Raw genomic sequence first — 20208 nt, forward strand, 5'->3', positions numbered from 1 at the left:
ATAAACTACATCCTAACATCAAAGAAGTCAAGGAGGCATAGCCCTCTCTTGCATCTTAAACATCAAAGATCGTAATGAATTAAAAATTGCTTGAGTCTGTATTTTCTTAGTGAGACTTAATGCTTTACATCCTCCCAGCATAGACATAGACATGCTTCCAACTAAGAAGTAGACTTTGAATTAGAATTAGAACTTCATTTTTAAATATCCCCAGAGTATGCTGTATTTTATACCAAATGGATATCTAGTAAAATGTGTTATCCCAGAGCAATATCAATATCAGCCAAACTTTAACAGCGACAAATGAAAGGCAGTATTTATGAGGAATGGGTTTTTGGTAAAGTAATCTCAGGCCAGTAGCCAATTTTAGATAAAAATTTGAAGAGCTTGTTTAGACACGTCACAGATGAAGATGGCAGGTGTGTTAGGATTAGGAGTGTCTTGAAGCTTTAGCTTTGTGTTGCTTGGTCCTTGCTTTTCCAAACTTAAAAATTACCCTTCCTATTACCCATTACTATTGCTTCCATATAAACACACTGGGAAGAAAGCTCTTAAATGTATAAACTGTGCTTTCCCCCTGCCCCCTTGCTTGTACTTAGATATTTTTTTTTCCCCCCTGTTTGAGGAATACTGAAGAGGCAACACTCCCAAACCACTGTAAACCTCAGAGGACCATTTGCAGATGTAAACTTTTTTCATTTTATAACAAAGTGGTAAATATGTTTGTTTTCACAGATATTGGAACTTGTGCAATAACAGCTATTCCTTTTGGGAAATCAAAGGTTCTCTTTACTTTGGAAGAGTTAGATGAGTTTTCTTTTGTGGATGAAACGGATCAACAAGCTGTTCCAGATGTAACTCGAATTGGTCCTAGTCAGGAGAAGTGGGGTTGGATAATGTTTGAGTGTGGAATTGAAAATTTAACAATAAAAGGTAAGACTGTGTAGGCTTTATATTATTTTGTTTCATGAAACTGAAAACAAATCTGTTGTTAGGTCTTCTGGTTTACCAATTATTTAAGTAAAAGTTGCTGATACTAAATAGTACATGTCTAAGTAATACATAAATTAGATCAAATAATGGATTTCCTAATAATGGAGTTGTTTAGGCAATCATTACCACTTATGATAGTGTTTAAAATAATTCCATATAAACTGCTTTCTGCAGCTTTAGAATCTAAAGCGAAGGTAGAAATTGGTGCTTTCACTGTTCACTTAAATCCTGACCTTACATTCATATCCACAGTAAGTGTTTGCATAGAAGGCCAGAGCTTTGTTTTGGGGAGGAAAGCTAACTTCTTAAAGAAAAAAAGTATATATGTATTTTCTGTCATCCAAGCTCTTCTTTTTAGGGAACAGTGTTTAAAAACAGTCTCTATGCCTTTTGGGTGCTCTTCCTTTGCTTGAAACAAAATACAAAAAGCTCTACAACTAGCTGTTAAACTGTTATGTATAAAATGTAATTGCATCTTGTATAACCAAAATCACATGTAATTTTCCTGTAAAACATAAGAACTGATAGAAGTTTGTGCATGCAAAGGTTTACACTCTTGGTGTGTGTGCTTTTATAGGAGGAAGACAAGCTGGAGCAGTATTGTATAATGCATTTGGAGTCATGGGTAAATCCAGTGCTACAGAGAGAGGTGGATTGCTTGCATCCAATAACTCTTCAGATTCTCCAACTGGTAGTGGTTACAATACTGATGTGTCTGATGAGAACCTTCCTTGTGATAGAATAAGTCCCTCTTCAGACATTAATGGAAATTCAGTTTCAGATGAGCAGGTATGTACATATTACATTGAGTTGATTGGTACTTTTTTTTTTTTAATAATTAATTCATAATATAAAATTGACAATTTAATTGATCTCTTCTTGTACTGACTGAACTAAAATTATTTGCACGCTAAACTTCCAGCTTTCTGCAGGGTCCCTTGATAGTGTCTCAGAAGAGTTTGTGGACAGGATTGGTTTATTTTTGTTTGCCTAAAGGCATATAAAAGTACTTATTGTGGATGATACGTATCTACGCTATTATGTTAGTGCCTTTTGACATAACCACTTTAGAAAACAATTTCACTTTTTACTTTCTGGGTTTCCTTTTTAAAGGATGAAGGGGTTGAATCTGATGATCTGAAAAAAGATTTACCCTTGATGCCTCCTCCCCCTGACTCTTGCAGCATGAAGCTAACAATCAAAGAAATTTGGTTTAGTTTTGCAGCACCTACCAACGTGCGCTCTCCAGCTCATATATTTTCAAGGTATAACTTAATCTAATTCAAAAGAAATAAAATAATTCTGCCTTGGTAAAATACAGTCGTATTTGATAGATTCTGAATGTAATGTTAATAGTTGTTGAAGCTTCTATGGAAATGACAGTTTTGGTACCTACATATATCACAGTAAGTTAGTTGCTTAAATTTGTAACCATCATCGCTTATATGGAAATGTTGCCAGAAAATTCTTAGTTAGTTGTGATTTAAAGAAAAACCAAAATACTTACAGTGTGAATGACATATATGAAGGAGAAATGGGGGGGGGGGGGATATTGGTTTTGATTAGGAGAGAGATGCTAGAGAAGTGAATCATCCAGTACTTTGGTCCTCAGCCTGGGGACTGTGATTTACTGCTGTTGCACTATGAAGTTCAAGATAGTTTTTTCGTATTTTGTGTGCATGTGTGTGTGAACACTTGAAAACTTACAATGATAAATGCTCTATACTAGTTACTAAGCATCTCTGAAGCTCCAAGTGAACTGTGATGAAACCGTGCATGTATTTGTATAGAATAAACCCGTTATATACCTATTATAATGAAACAAACCAAATGTTCCTATCTGTCAGTAGTTTAAGCTCAGTATATAGCTATAAATTAGAAAGTATTCTTTGTGATTTTTCTAATATTTTCACCTTTTCCTGTATCAAAAGTTCTCAGTGATGTATTGCATAACGGTTAAAGCGGGATTCAATCAATTTTGAGAATTTCAAAGTTTATGATATAGGCAGGGAATAGAAATAGGGAGAGGAAGGAATAGTGGTAGCAAGAATGGATGAAAGTATGTATGTGTGAGTGTATAAAACAAAACCTGCCTTGTGTGTCTTTCCAGTTTTCATTTTGTGGGCAATAAGTCTGTGTTACTTTGTAATGTTGTCCTGTTGTCTTGCACCTACTTGAAAGTAATTCATAATAGTATTAGAAAATCTTGCTAATTGCTGCTGTTGATAGTGAATAACTAATTCTTGGTGGTCTTCTCAACAGGCAGCTGAACCTCCTGAGCACTGCTACTCCTGCAGTTGGTGCTTGGCTTGTTCCCATTGATCAAGTGAAATCCTCATTAAATAAACTAGACACTGAAGGAACTCTGCGAATCTGTGCTGTTATGGGTTGTATTATGACAGAAGCATTAGAGGTAAAAGACCTTGATAAAATCAATAGGCAAATCAGAATAGAGCAGTGTAATATGTAATATATATTTATTTGGGGATGAATGCAGATATTTTCAGTGACAAAATTAGCGTCTCTTATCACACTTCACTTCCAGAACTGGTCACAAGAGTTCGCTACCTATACTTTTTGTTGAGAACCTAAATTTCAGCAGGAAAAAGTTCTAGCTGTTACTAGTAAGGAAGTCTTGTTCTTCTTACATCAGTGCGTCTCCTGTTAAAATAACTGCAGATTCCATGTTCTGAAAATGGAAGGAAGGAGAAGAAATATGGCTGTAGCATCTGGCACATTGTATGAAAAATGTAGGTGTGTTGAACTGTGAAGTGTTTGGGTATCTTCTGGAAAAGAAAATACCAATTTCTGTGCCCCTGCAGTGTGTCTTTATTTGCCCTCCCTCACCATAACAAGTGGGTCTGATAAGCACAAAGTGAGGGTAAAACATTAGTGAGACATTTAGTGAGAAGAGCAAAATAGGCATTTTTTAATTGAAAAATAGGATTGGTAGATCGTTTATGACAAATCAGGTTTTACTTTGATGTGCTAAGGATCCTCTTTGCGTGTAGGCAGTTTTCTGCTGTTCATTTAATTAGCACCATCTAGTGGGAAGATTTTGAGAGGTGAGACCCTACACTCTGTAGACTGACACCCTGTTGTGTGTTGTAAGACTGACCAGATTAGTGCTGGTCTTAGTTTTATGCTGTACTCAAAATCATCCTTTGCAAAAGTGTTTTTTTTTTATTATTGCTACCCCCTTCCTTTTCAAGCATTAAACCAAATTAGAAAATTTGTGTAATTTTTTTTTTCTTACTAGGACTAGAAAACGTACTTAAAAATCTCAGCTAGCTGTGCATGTATGCCCATTAGTCTAGAAATAACTTTGCAAAGTCTGAGATTTGAATCCAGCCTTATCTTTTATTATTTCTTATAAGAATCAAAAACAGGTTTTCAGATATCACTTCTTAAAGTTACACTGCTATCATATTGTGTCCCTGTTGAAAACTGTTGTTTTAGTTTGTGCAGCAGATTAACAGCTTGTGATATCTTAGCTGAAATCTTGTGCTTCATGCAGGGATGTTATTTGCAAGTGTTTTCATATGTGAAAAATTGTTATATCTTATTCTAGAATAAAAGTGTGCACTTTCCTCTGAGAAGCAAGTACAACAGGCTTACCAAAGTGGCTCGTTTCTTGCAAGAAAATCCTTCCTGTTTGCTGTGTAATATATTGCACCATTACCTTCATCAAGCAAATTACTCCATCATTGAGGATGCCACTATGGTGAGTTACCCTGTAAAAATGCAAATAACACAGCACATTAGCTTCAGATATACCACTTCTAATATTTCAAATTAAGTAACTGTTTAGGGAAAGCTAACAAAAAGGAAGCCCTCTCCCCACCCCCAAATTACATATCTTTAAGTTACTAAGCAGATAGGGCTTGTGTCTTCTTGGGTGTGTGGTGGTTTCTTTTGTTGTGTGGGTTTTGTTTGTTTGTTTTTAAGATCTGTTGTTTTTGTGTTGTGGCCTGTGTATGTGCACAATTTTTACTGAGCTGTTTCATTACTAAATATATGAGAAATCATAAAGTGAAAAGGCATCTATTGAAATCTGATAAGAAGGCCATTAACATTTTAAATTTTCCTTAAAGATAACAGTGAAGTAGTAAAAATCTGCATCTGTAGTCTTAATATTGAATGAATCTCAATTATCAATTTAAGTACAGACACTAATTAAATTATTTCAAATTTCCTCAGAGCTGCTATTCACGGCTTTTAGAATTACTCAGATGATGTAGGCAGCTTACTGGTTTAAAAAAAAAGCTACAATTGCAGAAACTTTAAGACTTAAAGGATCTAATCTTTTCTTTCTTGGTGGTTTTGGAATGTAAACATTAGTTTATAATGGTAAATAATTGTTTGCACAAATATATTAGGCATCAGGAAGAGTGTTTGATTTTGTCTCATTCTCATAATCCACTTCCATGGTTGTCAGATTTAAACTCTGTGTTTTCAAAAGTGAGCAGAGGTACAGCTGAGAGCCCAGTGATTAGCAATAGCGCTATTTGTGGCAGAAATAACACTATTTGATTTGTGGTCAATATAAGAAGCTTTCAATGTTTGCTTCCTCAAATTCATGTCCTTTTTTCTTTTTTAAGACTGTTTACCAGCAAAGAAAAAAAATCTTGCCTTTTCAAATTTCAGTTCTGTTCCTGTAGTCAAATTAGTGCTGTTGTGAATTCGAGCATTATAATTACTTGAGTATTTTTAATAATTTATAGTCTTGTTTACTGTGGTTAGTTTTTGGCTCATTGGGCTAGATCCTTAGCTCATGTAAATGAATTTACTTACTGTGTTCAATTAAGTAGTAATTTTTATCTTGGCTTTTTACATCTGAATGGATATTGTATGTTGCCCACATGTGTCCACATATCCATCGTAAGCATTTGAGCAGAAAGATGTGAAGGGGGGGAGGGTTTAAGTCTCTGTTTGGACAAATAAATTGCAGCAATAGTTTAGTTTATTTTAAAATGCTGTGATATGCTTTTTTCTTTTTTCTTTTTTTTTTTTTAAAGAGTGACGGCCTTCCTGCCTTAGTAACCTTAAAGAAAGGTCTAGTTGCCCTAGCAAGGCAATGGATGAAGTTCATTGTGGTGACGCCGGCCTTCAAAGGAGTCAGCTTACACCGACCGGCTCAGCCAGTGAAGCTGCTGGCGAACGCCTGCCATGAGCCTGAGGATGGCCTGGACAACGGAGGGGGCCTGCAGAGTGACACAAGTGCTGATGGAGCAGAGTTTGAATTCGACGCAGGTATTTTTATGTCCTTCTATTCGTGGAGAAGTTCACAGGGACAAGTAGCTCCTCTCAGAGCATTTGTATCTTCTTTAGTTTTAATGCTTGAATATCTAATAGTAAAGCTGTTTAAACCAATGCTCTTTTTTAGAAAAATCTCATTTTGAAGCTGCTGATAATAGTATTACTTTAATACTGTAATTATATTGTCGCTTGTTGGGGTGGGGGACAGAACAAAAAACAGGAGACCTCATCTTTTGCTTCACACGTTTTGTTATTTACAGCACAAAATACTTCGACTTAATTATTTGCCTCCTTTCAATTAGGATTTTGTTGAGTTGTGTCTGATCTTGTTTTAGAAGTGCAATATGCAATTTTATGAACTCTCCCAAGAATTTGAATAGCTTCGAATCTACCTTCTTATTTGCCCTCCTCTATGAAGACACATTTTCATAAATCCTAATTTTTCCTATATTGCATTCACCTGGGATAAATTGCACATTCTGCACAAATTTCTGTTGCCAAATTGCACGCTGCCAGTTTGACATAAGCTACTGATTTAGTGGTCCCATTTGTCTTTGATGTATAGCCACCTTAAGTGAGAACTATAGAAAGACATGAATAAATGTTGGAATTGTTGGAATACTCTTTATTACTGACTTGCATTGATTCAATTATTTTGTGTTTGTAGCATCTATATACGTTACTGTACTCAGAAATATAATGCTTCTGTTTTTCTTTTCTCAAATGAAAGTTATGTAATAATGAGGAAAAATAATAATAAAAAAAGACCAAGAAAAGAATCTGTCTCTGCCTAAAAGCCAAATAGCAGTCATCAGCTTAAAGATAGCAGCAACAAAGATGTATATGTGTGTGTGAAACCTGTATGCAATCATACAGTATGGAAATTCTTGCCATCTCCTCTAAAATATCTGCTTTTGGTTGGACAGAAACAAACTATAAGAATCAGTGAAATATTTTATTTTTTGTTTTCTGTGCATGTTCTTCTATTCACCAAGAATTTTGTGGACTGATGATTTTGCCTTCTGTGTAGACTTAGAGATGGAGTTCATGCAAATATAAGTGTCTCAATTCAAAATACAATCAGCTATGTCAGAGGCAACAAAAAAAAGTGTTATTTGTTTCATTATGGAGAATTACACTAATATATCTGTTGCATTAGTTGTTTGTGTTCTCAGAACAACTTTACCCCCCCCCCCCAAAAAAAAGAAAAAAGTGGGGGCTCTACTGTGCTGAAATTGAAGTAACAGAAACACCTTAGTGCTCGTGAACCAGAATTTCATTCTCACAATTGCAAAAAGAAGGGATATACTGGAGTATTTTAGTAGTGAACATAGCCACCTAATTTTTTCAGGTGTAGGATTTGACTAGGCTCAATGAGAGAATAAATTAATGCCTGTCCTGTAGTAGATACTGTCCCCCATGAGGACTTTTAGGGAGGAATTAATTGGACATAGATACGGGCAGCATTTGCCTGTACAAGTGAGCTCACTTGAGAGTGCAATAACTTTCCTTTGGATCTGTAGCACAGAGCAACAGCTGTGTGACATTAGAAAAACAACAGGATTTGCATTATTAAACAAATTCCAGCAGGCCATGTTTGAGGCTTTATTTGCCTTAAGATCCCTCAAGGTCCCTACCCAGATATGTGTAGGTGTGTGTCAGAATTGGAAAGTTCATGGCTGCTTGTAAATAAATGTAGCTAATAACAGAGAATCTTGGCTTCCCATGTATATACTAATGAGAACAATTGTTTGCTTGATTCAGCTACAGTCAGTGAACACACAATGCTCTTAGAAGGAACAGCTAATCGCCCTCCGCCTGCTGGGGGCTCCTCTGGGCCTGTGACTGGTGCTGAGATCATGCGGAAGTTATCCAAGGCTCACACTCACAGCGATTCTGTTCTGAAAATAAAGGTAAGTTGATAGCAGCATGCATGAGGGGAAAGTGGCTCGTAGTTGCTCTGTTTAGAACTAATTCTGTTGACTGCAGAAGAATAAATACTTGTCTAAAAAGTAACTATAACACGAGGACTACTGTGCCAGACAGGTGTGTTCCTTAACCTATAGGAAAAGTAATGTTTGAGCAGTTGACGTATATTCTGTGTCTGTTCTTTATTGTTTTTCTTGCCAGTTAACTTCAGAGCCACATTTCAAAACAATATATATGTGCATCATTTAAGGATGTGCGTTAACTTTTCTGGCTTTTAATGTAGTGGTAGGGAGGAGGAATGAAATTTTAACTCTCATTATACAAACTCTAAGATTGACAAAGAGCCGTCTGATAACTTGTAATTAAATTGGTGTATTTTTTTTTTTTTATTCCCCAAACTGTTCAGAAAACTGCAAGATCTTATTTTTATCTCTGCTTTCTTGAGTAGAAAGAGTCTGTGGTTATTTTTAAAGCCCTTTGTTGTCTTCTGCATGTTAGGCAGCTCGATACCTTGTACCGATTCCTATTCAGGTACCTTTTTTTAGACTAAGAACAAATACACACAAAGTTTATGTCCATATTCAGTAGTACATACTGTTCCTTCTGCAAACTTGCTTTAGCTGAATTCAACACATCTGCAATTCCATTTCATACTAATTTTTTTTTTAACTATTGTTACACATAAAATTATTAATACTTGAGAATTCAATATAACAACAACTTAATACACAGGACCTATATGGCATATGGCCTGCCGAAATTGAAATGCAACTTGTCTGAAATTTCTAGAAATGAGATTTTGGAGTTATTGTGTTCCAGTCTTTTATTCAGGCCAAATAGCATTTATTTCTGTTTTGCAGTTTACACCTAACTTCATTAGTTTTTGTTTTGTCTACAAGGGTATACATCCGTATCATTCCTTAAGCTACACCAGTGGAGATACAGCTACAGATTCCCCAGTGCATGTTGGCCGTTCTGGAATGGCAGTGAGAGAAAGTCCAAGAAAAGAGAGTCTGCTCAGCTATCTTACTGGAAGTTTTCCCAGCTTGCATAATCTTTTAGAAGGGACTCCTCAAAGAAGTACAACTGCAGTTAAAAGTAGTTCTTTAACAAGAACAGGTATGATGTAGCCTAAGTTGAAGTGGGAGGGAAAGCTGATTTTATTTTAAGGTTTAAGTAGAAAAGGAACTGTATTTTCACTGCGAATTATCATTTCTTCTTTAAGCACTTTTTCCCTCTAAGTAACCATTGCAGTTTTTAATAGCAGTTCCTAGAAATCACTGCACCGTGTGGTTTTGAGGAAGCAGACAGCAAGTACATAAGGTTGGGGAAAGAGATGACAACTAACTAAACAAAATGTTCTCCTTTTGCATAGGACTGCTACTTTTTGAGGGGATGTGTGTGTATATATAACTACACAAATGATTCTTTTTAATTGGATAAGGAAATGAATTGATCATTCTGTATTTGTTAGTTGTTTTTTTCTTGACTTTGTACAAGAAGTGGACCAAAGCTAATGTTCCAATCATTTAGTTTGTATTTAAGAGTAATTTGCAGATTTTTAGTGACGGTCTTTTGAAAAAATGTTTTCTATAGAAGTTTAAATTACATGCATTAAAGCTTTTGCATTCTCTGTTAGTGTTCAGAGTGCATTGTTATGATTTGTGTGGGGAAAAAAAGTATGATGTAGCTTTCCCCCTCCCCCTGAAATATCTCTCCTTTGCTGTCAGGGGATGAAGTATTATTTAGAAAAAAAGGTATTTTGGTTTCTTAATGACTCCCTTCCTCTAATTATGCTAAAGATGAACAAATAGAAAGACATTTCTACTGCAACAGCAGTTAGTGTCATAGTAAAATTTCTATGGTAGCAAGTGTAGTTTGCAAGAGTGCTGCTTGACTTATTAGTTCACTAAAATAGACCCTGAGAACTACTATTGACATTTTAACAGTAAACATGTATTAGCAGGTACACAGCATGATTTTACTGACATTTGCTATGACTTCGATACAGTGAACATTAAAGCTTCTCATTGATCTGCTTAGGAAATACTGTGGCCACAGACATGTTATCTGAACATCCGTTGCTGTCTGAACCATCATCTGTGAGTTTCTATAACTGGATGTCGAATGCTGTGGGTAACAGAGGAAGCATAGTACAGGAAAGCCCAGCCACCAAATCTGGACACAATAGTCTGCCAACAGGTATTGCCAATTCCTGCTGAATTTAGCGTACGGTTCTGGGTTGGCTGTTCCTGTGTTACCACATTTTTCTTTGCGTAATTGAACAAATGGTTTAGGAAGTTCAACAGATAAATATTCCTTGTGGGACTTCTCAGCAAACCAGAAGATGAACAAATGCAATTTAAAGCAAAAGTGTTGTTTTATTTGCTGTACCCTGCCCTAATAAATTTAACTTTTTCTTAAGTTTTGAACCATAAATTATGTATAACTACTAAAGGTAAGCCAAAAAATGATTCTTAGTTACACAGTTCCTTGCATTTTGTTAGTTATTTTTCATCTGTATAATTTGCATATACCTGTTTTTTGATTCTGAAAGCTGTTATTGGATAGTTGGTGTAAAAGTTTGCTTAATGTGTGGATTTAAGAAGATTTCGGGAGGTTTTTTTATTTGTGAAATGCCTTATCTATGAAGTGTAGATGGTACTGGCAGCAGAGGTGCTATGTTTTACGGAATGAAATAATTTACATAACTTACAAACTTGCAAGACTTTGAAAATGACACTGTAAACATCTTGATATAAATAATATGCAAATGCAGTATTCTTATTCTGGCTGCTATCTTACTGCTATGACTGGCTCTATTACTCTATATTTTCAAGCTGCTTGTCCTGTAAAGAATAGAGGAATTCAAAAGCAAAGGAAGTAGGATTGTTAAACTGCTGAAAAGAGAATTTTTAGGACACTTATTTTCTTTCTCAGGTGTAGACTTGCTCCAGCTAATTAATATTTTTTGTAAATTTACCAGCATTTCTCACTCTTCCCTTGCTGGTGGTATTACTGTTTTTATAATGAATACTGTGTACATTGGAATGCTTGATTTTTCTTGGTTCATTTTTGAGACTAAACATAAGGAAACAAACTTTTGAGAGTAAAGTTCTTTGTTGATCTTCAGGGATTGGAAGTGGTCAGCTGGTGTAAGGGAAGGGAGAAAAGAAAAGATACATTAGTGAAAAGCTTAAGTATATTAAAGCAACAAATATGTAACAAGTTAATGCAGCTTATTTATGATTCTTTCTTAAGTCTGTCCTGATTCATAATCCTGAAACATGCATATTTTAATTCTCATTTTCGTTGATGCTAAATTTGAATGTTTCTTCTATTAAGTCTTTCAGATTTTATTGTATTAATCTTAGGTGATAACTTTAGAGTTGGTTTTTGTTTGTTTTTAATGTTGAACAAGTAGTCTGGTTGTACAAACACTTTTGTGTTGTATGTGTTGCTCAGCCATTGTGGCTCTTCTGTAAACTTTAACTGTAATGTGGTTTCTGCAAAAATTCATAGGAGAGAACTATGGCTTTCAATTTGGCTTTTAAAGAAAGATGTATTTTCCCCTAGTGAAACTGTAGTAGTTTGCTCAGAACCTCGCATTCCTGAAATTAAACTTACAGTAATTCTAACTTGGAGACAGATCTATCCAAATCACTCTTCTGTGGGAATACATAGTCGTGGCTGCCAGAAGTAGAGCCTACAGCACTTGTCAGAACATGATGTACATTTGCAGAACAACTGTCTCGTGGCAGGTGGCGAGTCCAGACTTAAGATGCCAGTGGTTCACCATTGCTCTGCCCTTGTGTTGCAGGTCTGATTGTTTGTGAGCAGAGCAACTGTGGGGAACTGGCTGTTCGTAATCATTTTTATGAAGAACATATTTGTCTAGAGAATGATTGATAGAGATCTAATTAGTGGGTCTTGCCTTGGGACTAATAATGAACAGAAGTACATTACACACTTAAGAACTAAAAGCAAGTATGTGTAACTGTGGTTAATCTTTACTTTCTGTTGATTGTGTAGACAAGGAATTTTCTATTTCAGTTTAAACAGATGTGTTAAAGTACCCCACAGAATGCAATCTGGACAAAAGGCCTTGGGAAGGAGCGCAGAAAGAAGGAAATACTCTTGTGATTTTCAAATATGAGTTGGACTATTTGTAATTATTACCTGTTTCAGCAATATCAGATGGTTTCTTAATCCTAACTGCTCTTTTTGTGATATTATGGACTTGGTCAGGACTCTGACTTTGTTTGTGTGGCATCTGTTTCTACGTAACTAACCTAGCTGAGCTTACAGAGTTGCTAGTGCTAAGATTTGCTGTGGTGGTAGTGTTCCATGGGTATTTATTTTTCAGGTGTGGCGCCCAACCTTCCTACGATACCCTCTGCTTCAGACTTCAACACAGTTTTGTCTAGTGACCAGAACACTCTGGATGGCACACATTCACAGCACAGCACCAGTCAGGATGACATTGCAGGTGTAGAAGAGAGTAACCAAGGGTTTCCTGCTGTCCAGCTAGCAGATGCACAGGTAGGGGGTTTTTGCTGATGTGTTTCGGAATTCTGTGGGAGAAAACTAGTTATTACTTTAAAGAACAAAACAACCCCCCCCCCCCCAGACTTTACGATAATGAAAATGTTATTTTGTTGCACCCTTTTGTGCTGTGTGCTCCTATGGAAGGATGGAAGGCTCAGGGAACCTCACGCATCCTCTGGTGAACTTTATGAATGGTGATTGGTAGAGCGTTGTTTTCTAACTTTGTAGAATGTGTGGGGCATTTATGAAAATGGCCTGGTTCTCCAGAATACTTTTTCCTGGGGAGAATGCATAACAGCATATTGCAGAAAACTTGCTCTCACAGCTCAGCATTAAACATGAGCTTGCTGTGTAGTCAATCTCTTTACTCAAAAAAGTCTATAAAGCTTCAGCATTTTTTCTTCTTTACTGTTTTATGACACTGTCAATAAAATTCTAAAGCTTTTTGTATTATGTAGCTGATGTATTGTAAATGCTGTAGATCAACAAATGATGGAGCAGGAAAACAGGAATATAGGAATAATCTAGGCAGTGAGAAGTAAATCAGTGGGTTTTGTTTTGTAGGTTGTTTTCAAACCTCTTCTAAGTTACACGGGAATTCAGTCGCAGGATGCAATGCCGCTCTGCTACAGAATGTACTTTGGAGAGCACCTTTCATTCTCAGGAACTTTGGACTGCCTTAGAGCAGATATTGTTGATTCAGATACAGCAAAGGAAAGAAAAAGCAAGCGAGCTCGAAGGTATATTGTTAAATATTTGAAAATACTTATTAGCTAAAGAACAGAAATTCTTTTTTTGTTTTTTTTTATTGACAATTAGATATCAAAGAGAATTTTAAAGTACTTTCATAGAATAATAAGCAGTCTTTTTTTCTTTTATCTTGTCCATTTTCTCTTCCCATTAATTTTTTTTTTTGTCTTCCTATGTAATGGTTTGGAATGTTTTAAGTATTTGAACCTCAGCTATTTTTCAAAATTGGAGACGGGAAGGAGGAGTTGGTTGGGAACAACAGTGGAAATTTGAGAGACTCTGAAATGCTGTTTTGTAATTAAACCTGTTTAAAATATATATATATATATATATATTTTTTTTCCCCACTGTAAATGCTGAATCTTCTCCTCCCTCCCCCCTCCCCAAGTGCCTTCAGCAAAGCTTCAGGGTATGATGGACAAATTGCATGCCAAACTACAGTTTTCCTAGAAGAAAGAACCAAAATGAGTGACTACCTTGTTAGGAGCACATAATATGGTAGTATAAAAGTTCATTTTCAGTATGTAGAACTACAGTGAGAGGATGATATCCTAAGGGAAATAAAAGATTGGATTCTGAAAAACAGATGTACCATTGTGTAAAAATTATTGGACTCCATGCTAGCCATAAAAAGAAATATAGTAGTAACTTGTATCTTTTCTTTTTTTAGGCAAGGAGCTGTCAATCTTCCCCCTCTTGAATTCAAACCAGCTTTGATGTTGGAAACTTTTAGTATTAGTGCTGTTGTAATGGAGAAATCAATGTGCACACCTCAGAACTCTACCAGTGCCTTTTCTTTTCATGACTTGAATAAACGCTATTATAATACCTTTCACTGTAACTTTACAATTTCTTGCCAGTCCATTAGCCAGCATGTAGATATGGCACTGGTTCGTCTTATTCATCAGTTCAGTACAATGATTGATGATATCAAAGCCACGCAGACAGACATCAAACTTAGCAGATACACAGCTGGGTCAGCCTCTCCAACACCTACTTTTAAAACCCGCAAACACAGAGACTTCCGCTCTTCTGATTTTAGCCGAAGCTCTCGAGGGAGCCTTAATGGAGGTAACAGAGTGAACAATGCCAAGAGTAAACGAACAAATAATGAGAACAATAAGAAGGAATCTCGAAACAAGAATTCCTTGGGCAGGTCCGAAAGAAGAACTTCCAAAGTATCCAGGAAAGGTTCAAAAGATGTAGTTGACCACATGACTATTCATATGGATGACTCTGACTCTATTACTGTGTCAGAACAGAGTGAACCTTCTGCTGAGTGTTGGCAAAATATGTATAAGCTATTGAACTTCTATTCACTCATTTCTGATCCAACTGGGATTTTAGAAAAGTCTTCTGAAACTTTTGGGCCAACAGGTAAACTAGTTCATGAATCTAAGTAATTTAGAGCACATGCTTTTGCTGAAATGTATTCTTCTGAAGCCTGTAACTGATAGAAATCAAAACTTTGATTTGCCAGCTTTATAAAATATAATGGTATCTCTGCTTTAATTCTTTCACTTCTAAACTTAAAGTCAAATTCTGTGCACAGTTACATGTCGATTGATTGATTTTAAATTGTTCCTTGATACTCTTGTTCAGCTCTGTTAATCTGCATTTGCATTGAGTGCAACCCAGGCAAAGTTGGACTATGTTTAAGCAGATAACTTTTTCTGGTTAATTATGTACAAAGTAGATTGAGTGTTCCTCCATAGGGGGTATTTTGTTTTTAAGAAGCTAATGGAAGTGCTTTATTATCATTCTGAAAAAACGTTAAAGTGCATAGGTAAGTGATCTGGAGTGAGATCATTTCTGCACTGTGAATGGTTGAGCAGAAATTGCTTCTGGGAACCTAGCTTTGAGGTAAGAGTGGGAAAATGGTGAAACGCTAGTTTCACTGAAGTCCAGCAAAGCTTACAAATGTTTGGGCCAAAATTTCATCTATAATCTTTGGAATTGGGATGGTCTTTGCTCTCTGTGATCTGTTTTTAGCACAGCGAAGTAAATTTGAGAGCTGACTTAGCATCCTCCTTTTTGAGGAGAAACTTATTAGGTTGCTATAAATATGCAAGGGATGGTATAGTTACTAAAGTAAGACATATTTTTCTTTGGACTTTTTTTAACTAAAGAATGAAAAACTGGGGAAGTGTCATACTGAAATGCAATCTTCTGCTAAACAGAGGGAGATATCTCTTTCATGGTCAAAATGTAATATCCACAGCTATGGCATCTGTGGAAAATGTAAATTTTCTTATTATATTGCTTTTATGTTCTGAGTGGTTAAAGGAAAAATTGTTCATCCAAAATTAAATTATAAGAACCTTTGGGCTCTGAAGTGATCTAACAAGATCGAGAAAGTCTAATTAAGACAAATAAATGAGAAAAATGGAAGCTGTCAGAGCTGTATAACAATGAAATCACATAGATACGAATACCTATATAAAGCACATATGAATATATCTAACTAAGAATAACAATGAAATCACATTACTTATTACTGTTGCTGCTGTGTCTTGGATTTGGTTCAGTTGACAATTTCTGTTAGAATTGAAAAAGGGGGGCCCAGATGGTTTGCCTGAAGACTTCCCTTCGTGCACAAGTTGTGGTCCTTGGTTTCAAATATAAGTGGAAATCAGATATACTAAAGAATTTTTTGTAAAATAGCCTTGAATAACTCCTTTGTATTTACGTAGGTGTTCGAAGCCCAACCGAACCTGCTTGCAGGGTGGTGTTTGAGAATGAACAAGATAATGGCAGCTTGAGCAAGACACAGAGGAAGCGCAGTCTGGTGATTTCGGAGCCACAGCATGTGACTCTAATAGTCTTTGGAATAGGCATGGTAAATCGTACCCACCTCGAGGCAGATATCGGCGGTCTGACGATGGAGTCAGAACTGAAGAGAATCCATGGCAGCTTCACCCTGAAAGAAAAAATGAAAGGTGAGATAAGCTAAAACATACTGTGTAATCAAATTAAATAGCAGTTCTACATGCATGTGTATGTTTGTAAATGTGTAACTGTGTATGTATATGTGTAATATATTTTATTTGTAAATATGTATGCATATTGCATCTTCATGTGGCTAGTAAAAACAGCATTCAATATTTCTTTAAAAAATATTACTAGCATGCTGAGGGACTTAAAAGGATGCAAGATTTTCTGAAAATGACACACGAAGAAAGTTCTTTCAGAAGATGAAGCTATTCTTGCATTTGTGAAAGCTTTCTTCCTCTGTTCACAATTAAATTCAGTATTACTTTATGTGATTACTAAAACTTATGTTTGAATTGTCTTGTTACCACCATGTTTTTGAAAGCACTAGGCATACCTGGAAGTACTGTACTGAATGAAGTGCTGCTAAATGACTTTTTTTTTTTTTTTCTTAAAGATGTACTGCATCAAAAGATGACTGAGACATGTGCCACTGCTCACATAGGAGGTGTCAATATCGTCCTGCTGGAGGGGATTACCCCGAATATCCAGTAAGTATGAAGCCTAGCAATTCAAAATTGTAAAAGTTATTGTGCGTAGAAGTGGTATGCGTTGGATGTCAGCAAAGGTATGTAGCTTACTATGGAGAAGGCCTTGATGATAATGTGTTTTTTAGGTGGAATCCTGAAGTCATAGAGCTCAGGGGCAACCTTGCAACTCTTGCCAAACTAGGCCCAAGTTTGACTCCTAAAGATCCAGTTGCATTGTGCTCATTGACAGGAGGCTTTTCTACTAGGCGTATCTTCTTTTAATTACAAACTGGCAATTATAGTAAGAAAATACTTGTGTGTGTTTGTCTTGATAATTCTCAGGATCTGCTTGTGATAAATATTTACAGTAATTGTGTAACAATAAATTTAAGTTAATGTGGTTACTTATTGAGTAAGCTGAGAACTATGGGATATGATGAAGATATGAATAGTCTTCAGTCTAGGGCATCCAGTCACACAAGTTCTAGACATACAGTTATATAAATGTGAATATGCCTGTTTCTTTCTATTAAAAGACATTAGTAAGCTCAGAGCTGATTGTGGAACCCAATGTAAATGGTAAGTGATTTGACTATCTCATAGGAGATAGATCCTCTTGTTCAAAAAAAAAATCCCAAAAAGCCCAAAACACAAACCATGATTTTCTGAAACAGTTTTCTTCCATGTGATGTACACACAAAAACTTTATTATATTGTGTGAGTATTGTTTCTGTTATGCTTCTAATTATTTTTGAAGCTTGTAGATTCCACTGATGCAAGGAATTTTAAAGGAATATTTGACCTCTTGATGCAAATTATTGCCATTTAAGATCTATATTGCTTCATTAATAGATATCTTTTCGACCTCCCACATTGCATGGTTCTTTGTGTTATTTTACCATTCTAATGCCTATTCACCCTTTATACAATCGATTTGATTTAACTTAAAAAAAAAAAAAAAAACTCCCCAACACTTTTTGTGCACAAACACCTGGAATGACTTGCTCAGCATCCACACTGTCATTTTTTTTGCCAGGTTCACAGTCTCAAAGAAGGCATGCAATTTTTTTTTCTTTTTGCCATCTGATTTTCTTTACATTTGAGTTGCAAAACAACAGTTAAGCTACAACTCTTCGTAATATAGATCACCCTCACATGGTTTTGGTGTAGCTGGGTAACCCTCAGTATGTGATCTGGTTTTAGAATGTTAGTGATATTGTAGAAAAGGGGCTAAATAATGGGACTTGAGTCTTTTTTTTAATTATTTCTTTTTAATTCCTGTTTAGTTTAGAAGATATTGTAAAGAACTCAAAGCATGTAGTGATTTAATAATATTGCCAGCTAAATCGTTTCTGATAAATGTTTCAGAAGGATAAATAAAAGTTCTCATCTGACAGCCATGTAGTATTTCTGAAGTTGGCTGAGGTTCTTTATGTTTCTGTTTTATGCTGTAATTTTACTGAACTTTCATATGAGAGTAGGTTACCAAAAAAAGGGTGAAAATAATGATAAATCTTAAACAGACAAAAGCAACCCCTTCAACTTGTTAAATTTGAAAATATTTGTCATATTGTGGGTTACAAGTAATTACCTAACTAATTTTGCATGAATGTTTATTCTTTATTTGCTTTGTTTTTGTTTCTCTTGCTTTCTCTTCAATCTTCATCTGTAGACTGGAGGATTTTCCTACATCTCCTACAAGCACAGCCAAACAAGAGTTTCTGTATGTCATATTATTACATTTAATAGTCTTGCAATAACTCTGTGTTGTGTAGTTAATGGCTGCCTTCCTACTGTGTGTGATTGTAGCCAGAGGTTGCTTGAATACATTTTAATTTATCATCTAATATTACCTACATAAGATTTTATGTAGCCTTCTAATATCTGTTAAGAAAAACTTGTATGTTTTTGTTTAACAGTCTAACTTTGGGGGCAGGTGTTACACTATACAGTCACTACTGCAATGCCAGAATGGTTTCACTGACTGAAGTTCTTTACATCTGTTTCTGTGCTTATTTTAATGAGGCGAAATAGTGCTGATAAATGTAAAGCAACAGATAGATTGGTTTTTAACTTAGGAACTGCTGTGCTTGGAGTGGTAGAACCTGTCACGTTTTCAGTGTGAACAGGACTAATCCTTTTGTCTGTGTTTGTGTCAGTGCCAGACCTAATGACTAAGTATGCTGACTTAAAATGTTTTCCTTAAAACTATGCCTGTGCATTTGCTGTAAATGAAGGTGAACCCCTTCATGTCCCCCAGGTTCCTATAGGCGTATGTAGGTCTTTCCTCGTAGAAAAGATGCAGAGTTTTCTTTCTAGTTGCTTGCTTTCTTCCTGATGCTACGCCCAGAGGGTCTTACGAAGGTAGTGTTGAAGCTGGGGAATGGTGCAGCGGGCAGCCTAGAAGCCCTGCTATACAATGACACTGCAATGCTTGCAGAAGAAAAGTAAGGTAGCCAAAAAGTGTGGGGCTCTTTGTTTTGTTTTTTCAAAGTACTACTCTCTGGATGGGTTTCTTTTCCTACTTTAGACCACTGGTGCATATCTTTCAGTCGAACCTAATACAATTGCTGTTTGCTACAGCATTTGTGCATATTCAGTATCATGATAATGCAGGTTAACTTCAAAATGTCTTTATAAGTGACCTCCCCGCAGGGAGATACAATAGACTGTAAAATCACAAATGATGTAACGAAGATGGATAAGAAGCAGTTATTCGTTTTTTTTCTTACTTTTTGCCTACTAGCAACTTTAAGCCAGCAAAAGAAAGTACTTTCTTGTGTTTCGCATCACTGGACAGTGGAATTCACTGCTGTATGATGTGGTCGACTGTTGCCTGAAAGGGAGGGACGGAAGGCCCTTCCTTATCTTTATAATTTACGTTTGCCTGCCAGAGCCCCCCTGTTTGAGGACTTTCCCTGAGACAGTTTCGCAAAGTAAAAAGAATCTRTGTAATTTACATTTGCCTGCCAGAGCCCCCCTGTTTGAGGACTTTCCCTGAGACAGTTTCGCAAAGTAAAAAGAATAAGATTTTATTAAAGCAACAGATACAACAGGTTTGGAATTGCTGTTGATAAATGCACTTGCTGCTACAAATTTTCTTTCTATGAGCTCAAACTAACAGTTAAGCGCTTTCAATAATAATATATTTTCCCGGGTGACGTCCGACGTTTGTCGGAGGCGCAAATCTTACCAAAGAGGCGTCCCTGTTTGGGGGAGGGGAGAAGGAGGCTCGCTCGTCAACAATCTCCAGTGAACAGGTCGGCAG

The 20208-nt window shown here is 36.1% G+C and overlaps 1 protein-coding gene across 11 annotated transcripts in view; it reads left to right on the forward strand.

Moving 5' to 3' along the window:
- Nucleotides 1–20208, forward strand: part of KIAA1109 (KIAA1109 ortholog) — a 129882-nt gene that overhangs the window by 64334 nt on the left and 45340 nt on the right. For 9 of the 11 annotated variants that reach the window (XM_026081481.1, XM_026081479.1, XM_026081482.1 and 6 more), the window contains exons 35-49: nt 736–933; nt 1571–1782; nt 2107–2258; nt 3256–3406; nt 4565–4717; nt 6012–6246; nt 8017–8165; nt 9081–9300; nt 10225–10383; nt 12548–12723; nt 13294–13469; nt 14150–14856; nt 16173–16418; nt 16868–16961; nt 18613–18663. In XM_026081481.1, the coding sequence (XP_025937266.1) occupies nt 736–933; nt 1571–1782; nt 2107–2258; nt 3256–3406; nt 4565–4717; nt 6012–6246; nt 8017–8165; nt 9081–9300; nt 10225–10383; nt 12548–12723; nt 13294–13469; nt 14150–14856; nt 16173–16418; nt 16868–16961; nt 18613–18663 (3079 nt within the window). The remainder of the gene's footprint in view (nt 1–735; nt 934–1570; nt 1783–2106; nt 2259–3255; nt 3407–4564; nt 4718–6011; nt 6247–8016; nt 8166–9080; nt 9301–10224; nt 10384–12547; nt 12724–13293; nt 13470–14149; nt 14857–16172; nt 16419–16867; nt 16962–18612; nt 18664–20208) is intronic. The other 2 variants (XM_026081483.1, XM_026081485.1) reach the window with 2 other exon arrangements.

The sequence above is a fragment of the Apteryx rowi genome, unplaced genomic scaffold, assembly GCF_003343035.1.
Source record: "Apteryx rowi isolate R43461 unplaced genomic scaffold, aptRow1 scaffold_55, whole genome shotgun sequence".
In the NCBI taxonomy this organism is placed as follows: Eukaryota; Metazoa; Chordata; class Aves; order Apterygiformes; family Apterygidae; genus Apteryx; species Apteryx rowi.